At 42.5% G+C, this 6,093-nt stretch overlaps 1 protein-coding gene across 1 annotated transcript in view; it reads left to right on the top strand.

Annotated features, from left to right (window-relative positions):
- The window catches only part of LOC103275551 (NADH dehydrogenase [ubiquinone] 1 alpha subcomplex subunit 9, mitochondrial), a 43,273-nt gene extending 37,520 nt beyond the window's left edge, over positions 1 to 5,753 (top strand). The window contains exons 10-12 of the mRNA XM_021706406.1: positions 1,698 to 1,793; positions 3,910 to 3,976; positions 5,210 to 5,753. Coding sequence (XP_021562081.1) covers positions 1,698 to 1,793; positions 3,910 to 3,976; positions 5,210 to 5,380 — 334 coding nt within the window. The 3' untranslated portion in view covers positions 5,381 to 5,753. The remainder of the gene's footprint in view (positions 1 to 1,697; positions 1,794 to 3,909; positions 3,977 to 5,209) is intronic.
- Positions 5,754 to 6,093: the final 340 nt, after the last annotated feature.

Raw genomic sequence — 6,093 nt, 5'->3', positions numbered from 1 at the left:
CAGGTCCAGAGAAGGCAGATATGTGGGTTAGCCAGAGTAGGGGCTTTGCTGGGCAAAGGTAGTGGAGACCGGGCTGGGAGACAAGGTTTTGCTGAGGATATTTTCCGAGGAATGACCATAGTGCTGAGCTGTTAAGTCTGAGCCAGGAAGGACACAGTCTTCAACATACCTTTCTCTATGAACAAGGGCATGTAAACTTTTCTTTCAGTCTCTTAATGGAACACTAAACGCTTTAGAACAGCTGAAGAGGAAACATAGTCCATCTAGTTATTTTACTCATATCAATTTTGTTTGTCATCATAAAAATTCATCTTGTTCTTGGTACAGCATGTGTTTTATGCCCTGTAATGATCCTTACAAATCCTTCTGGACTTTTAAGAAATCTGTTTAAGGACTTTGTTATATCCCCTAGCTGACATTTTCACGTTTTTTGATAAAATATGGCAGGATGATGAGATTCTCACTGAATCACCTTTATCCAATTCTTAGCTATTATAGATTTTCTGAGGCAAAAGGGATTAGGAAAATGAATGAAGAAATATTAATGTGTATGACAAGCAATAGTGATTAAAGCCAGGTTATATTGGTACAAAACTTTTTAAATACTTGAAAAGAAGAAAAAATCCAGAAACAATCCTATTGTATGTAAAAATATAGTGTGTGATAAGGGTGACATTTCTCTCTATAGGGAAAGAGTTGATCCAGTAAATGATTCAACAAATGGTATTGAAGCAGCTGACTTACATCTTGGGCAAAATGTAGTTCCATCTTCACCTTACATCACATACAAAAATCTGTCACAGAAGGAAAATGTTAGACAAAATATATAGAATCTTAGGACACTACTATAGAGGGTTTTCTAAATATGAAACCAAGCTATAAAAGAAAATAAATGAGGAGTTTTGATGAAAATGAATGTTTAAACTTTTAGATTGCAAAACACCACAAACAAAAGGCAAAATACAAACAATAAAATGTTTTTCAAAGAAATAGTAAATAGTAAAACCTCATGTTTTAATTACTAGGTTTTTTTATGTAGCAGATTGGCAAAATGTGTTTAGTTTTTATGACTAAACTCACTTTTGGTGGAGGGGGCAGTCTTACTAACATTGTATATAAACAGATATACCATTTTGGAAAGCAGTTTAGGATTAGTCATTAAAAGCCTTAAAATATGTGCTTTGACGTAGTTCCACTACTGTAGAAATTATTCTGAATACATAATCATGGATAAGTGCCCATATTTACTGCAAAAAATGTCCATTAAAGCATTGTTTTATAAAGGAGAAAGATTTTGAATAGCCTAAATATTTCAAAACTAGGAATTGGCAAAATAATTATGATTACATGCAACGGCTGTAGGTGCGGTCTTTAAATGTGACAGAGAATATTTAATGACATGGAATGATGGTTATGAAGTTGTGTTAAATGAAGAAGACACTACAGAGTAGGATGGATTGTGCAGTCTTATATTTATAAAAGCAAAAATGATGTGTGTGTGTGAGGGATGAAAAAGCTATGTATCGTATTCATTAACTTTATCTTTCATTATGGGATTATGAGTGCTTTTTTGTGTGCTAATGTATAATTGCTACAGTGTGTATATGTTTTCTTTGGATGAGAAAATGTTATTTTTTAAAAAAGGCAAATTTGTGAGGAGCAAACAAGTTAACGAATGGTCTGTTTTCTCTTCCTAGGCCAAACCGGTACCTCCTCTTTGACCTGGTGCAGTACATCTTTGCTGTGGCTCACAGGCCCTTCCTCCCGTACCCCTTGCCACGTTTTGCCTATCGGTAAGTGCAGTGCTGCTTTTGTGTCATGATATCGCCTTGGCAAGAATCGGAAGTAGATTCATGGGGACAAGAAGACAACGTGTGTTGGGAGGTGAAATCTGCGACTGACCAGAAGCTCCGACAACCGCTGGCGAAATCTGGAGATGCGTCCTGCTGGGCAGATTGCGTGAGAGACGGCAAGTCTCCTCCTATGTCACGTCACTCGCCCAAAAGTGGGAAAAGGCCTCTCTTGGATTAAGTCAGTCTGGTCGTGTAGTTGGGGAAGGAGCCAGGCGAATTCAGACTCGGCTTGTGGCTGTCTTCCCTTCTTTCCCTGCTGCTTGATTCACTTCTTCCCTTTGTGGGTTTGGAATCTTAGCTTTACCATGCCACACCTGAGGGGTCCGGTCAGGGAGACGCTCACGCATCAGACAAACAGGGAAAGTTAGAATGCAGCGTGATGACGATGTTTCCTAAGATTGTTTGTTCTTCTTCTTAGGCTGTTTTCCTCGTCTCACTATATACCTGTACTGATCTCTAAAGTGGGCGGGGAGAATGTGTAGGCTGAGTGGAAGAGCAGGGCCTCAGGAGGGGGAGGAATTCCTCTACTGAAAGGACCTGCAGAGTAAGAAACAGATCTGGGAGGCCAAAGTAAGGAGTGGTGAGACATTTCAGTGGACGGAAGTCTGGATGCCAAAGGGAAGGATGTGTTTTAAGGAAGGAGTGGATGTCTGAAGGAGGGGGGCATTGCAGTTTTGTGCCCTTGTAGCTTCAGCACCTAGAACAGTGCCTGGCACGCAGGAGGCACTCGATTGACGTGGTTGGAATGAAGTCTTACTCAAAAGTCCGAGAAGACAAAGGACCGACCAGTAAAGACGTTTGTGACCACAGCTTCAGTGCAGTGGAGGTTGTGTAAGCCAGAGTGCAGTGGCTCGCTGTCATGGTTGTTCGTGAAACTGAGTTCTAGATGGAGTTGGCATGACCCACTGAGGATACCGGAGACCAGAAACGATCTGTTGTTGTTGAACCAGAGAGTACAGCGCGTGGAGTAGTAAGGAGTGTTTTTATTAAGCTATGTTAGCCCCCCACATTACCTTTTTCTGCTAACGGCTGGAATCGGAGGCTTTATATGTTGCTGGAGAAATTTGACCGGCTTCCTTTTTTGTTTATAAATACTATCCATTGGAATGATGCTTTTCAAGATTTGGAAAGCTGTGGAACCCTGTGTTTCTGAATCTTTACCAAGGCCCACTGAGTAATAAGGTAAAAGCAGAGCTGATCTACTGGTAGTGATGAGTGATTCTCAGCAGAGCATGGTCTCCCAGCCCCAGCCTCCATTCTCACCAGGCCTCCAAGGAGTTCCTGGGGTCCCTCAGATACTAGTTTAAAACCCACTGCCCTCAGGATACTCATGATGGAACTCAGAGGACATGTCAGGAGCACCCTCCGTTTTCACTGACAGTGAAGAAATGGCAGTAATCAAGGTAGACAGCCCCTCCTGTCCTGGGTTTTATATATTCTACTCCTGATTTGAATCATAGGTCTTAGGCTTCTTTTTAACTTTTGGATGTTTTGGTTTCCAGAGGCCCCAGCTTTAGGGGATTGCATTTTGTATTTTGCATACCACTTGGCTTCTTCCACATCCTAACAGGAGTGTATTTGGATGTCCAAGGCTTAGATTAGATAGAATTTTATTGAATGTTGGATCTTTTTTGTTTGCCCTGTTGTTTGTTTGGTTTATTTCATTTTGTGTTAAGATCTGTCATCTCTGTAGAGGACAAGGTGTACCACGAATTACAGCTGTCATCTGGGTGGCATTAGCAAATAGGCACTATAATGCAGAGGTGGCTTCACAGGTCATGGAGCTGGGATATTAGTTCTTTTCTTAAAAAAAAAATTTGGATATTGCTTTGCTAGGCCATGGTTGTCACGTTTCCTTGCCTTGGCTGCCTCCCCTACCTTGAGGAGGTGAATCTCTTCTCTCTCTCTCTAATTTACTTTTTACATAAACTATATTTTCCAAATTTAAAAAATTCAGTCAGTTTCTGCTTCTATAGCAGCCTTTCTTCCTTGTAGGTTTGCTTAAATATTGGGCAGAGAGGCTCCTATCACATGTGCTATACATTCCTTTTTCCAGATGGATAGCAAGATTGTTTGAAATAAGCCCGTTTGAGCCCTGGACAACGAGGGATAAAGTGGAGCGGGTAAGGCGTGTGGTAAACATCCGCCAGGGTAGGTGCTGGCAGAGAGCTGCAGGGACAGGGAAGTTAGGATGTATTTCTGTTTGCTTGCTTGGATTATTCCCGTGCTCTTGTCTGCTGTTTCTGCGGGGAGGTCAGCCCCTCGACCAAGCACTGACACTCACCCGCTCTCATCCTGCTCCTGGCTTCGCCTTCTGCCTGACATTATCAGTATTTTCCCCACTGGATTCTTCCCATCAGCACGAAAGCATGCCTGGTGTCTCCCCATGCCTTTTTAAAGTAAAACTAAGTCCTCTCTCGTGTGTGTCTCTTCCGGCCACTTTCCTGTTTGTGTTCCTTCGCATCCTAACTCCTCAAAAGAGCTGTTGATCCCTGCCATTAGACAGTTTCTTCATCTTTAACTACGTCAATCAGGCTTTTAGTCCCATCTCTCCCCCCATCAAAGGTCACCCCTGATCTCCTTGTCACCAAATCCAGTGTCACCTCTCAGACCTCATCTCACATGTGTGTGCTTGTGCTTCTTCTAGGGAGAATGCCAAGTAATACGAAGATGTAAAAAAATGACGCTATACCAAATACTGTATTCCATCTCTACCTTTGAAAACTTATGGACTGTGTATTGGCAAGAAGGAGCCAAGTTGTCCTCTGAATGTGGCCTAGAAGCTAAACTGTGGAGGAGACGAGCAAAGAGTCCTTAGGAACAGTCTGTTTTCTAGCTCTGTGATGAGCATGAGTCTACCAATTGAGTGTAGTTGGAGCAAACAAGGTTATTGGGCTGTTTTTCAATGGATAAGGAACAGATTTGACCTTATCTCTTAATTTCAGAAGTCAGAACTGAGTCAGAGAATCTGTGCTCTAGTCCCAGTTTTATTCCTGCCCCTTCCTGCTCAGCCTCCCTGGCAAAGGCGAAGACATGGGCTTCCCGCTTCAAATCTACTCCTTTTTAAGCCTGTGTGTAGATCGGCTCATCTCGTGCCAATGTCTCGTGCTCATGGCTACTGCTGGGGACATTGAGCTGATATTTGGTGATCTTGCCTTTTCCTCCCCTCTTAAGCCCTCTTTCTGTGTTCTACTTTTAGCGAGTTGCATGAATCAAAATTGCCACATGCTCTTTGAAAGCAGCTAAGTGACTGCAATGGGACTCAGGCCAGCTCGAGTGTTTAGATGTTGGCTTTGTTGGCACTTGGAGTTGGTGGCCAGTTTTCAGCCTTCTCTGTGGTCTCTGTTCTCTCAAAGATTCACATCACAGACAAGACATTGCCTCACCTGCCCAGCTTAGAAGACCTTGGCGTTCAGGCAACCCCGCTGGAGCTCAAGGCCATCGAGGTGCTGCGGCGTCACCGCACATACCGCTGGCTGTCTGCCGAAATCGAGGATGTGAAGCCGGCCAAGACGGTCAACGTTTAGTCGAGCAGCCCTTGGGTCTTGGCGTTGTTTGGGTCTCCTCGCTGGTGACCGGCCTACATTCTTTAGAGAACCCTGTACATAGCGAATAAGTTTCCTCTATTAAAAGATCTGAGGTTGAATTCTGCAGTATTTTCATTCTTGATTATCAAAGGAGAAATTTAATCGTTTAGAACTTCAGCGTAATTTTCTTTAGATACAAGTTTAATGACATTTATTGTTTATTTTCTGAAATGCCAGAGGGTTTGAATTTCCCTACGTCAGGCTACTTCTAGCATATGTCCTAGCAGTCAAAAATCCCTTTTTAATGCCAAATTATTGTGAAGACCCAAGTGATAATGTGATTCTAAATCTCCATTAAAAGAAAATATACATACAGTGTTCCCTAGCTAATCTGAATTTTTTCACACCTAAGATATGTTTTTGCAATTTATTTCAGTAATGTCTATAAACATTTTTAAAATCGTACATATATGTAAAAACATGGTCGACATGGGTTCTCAGACGCTTGCAGCAACTTCACAGTCTTCTTGGATCTGAGCTGTCTGCGGCCTCCAGCCCCATGCTGTTAGGACCACATCTGGGTTATTTCAGATGCCTGTCTCTCTCTTCCAAGAGGGGCCTCATCCTCTATGTCAGTGATGCCAGCACTTACGAATCCGGACCTTTTGCTTAAGCTGTTAAAATTGCAGCCAATGTTCAGGTGAACGATGAGT

The sequence above is a fragment of the Carlito syrichta genome, unplaced genomic scaffold, assembly GCF_000164805.1.
Source record: "Carlito syrichta isolate Samal-C Ts95f unplaced genomic scaffold, Tarsius_syrichta-2.0.1 Scaffold315540, whole genome shotgun sequence".
Taxonomy (NCBI): Eukaryota; Metazoa; Chordata; class Mammalia; order Primates; family Tarsiidae; genus Carlito; species Carlito syrichta.
This window is presented reverse-complemented; position numbering and strand designations above follow the sequence as displayed.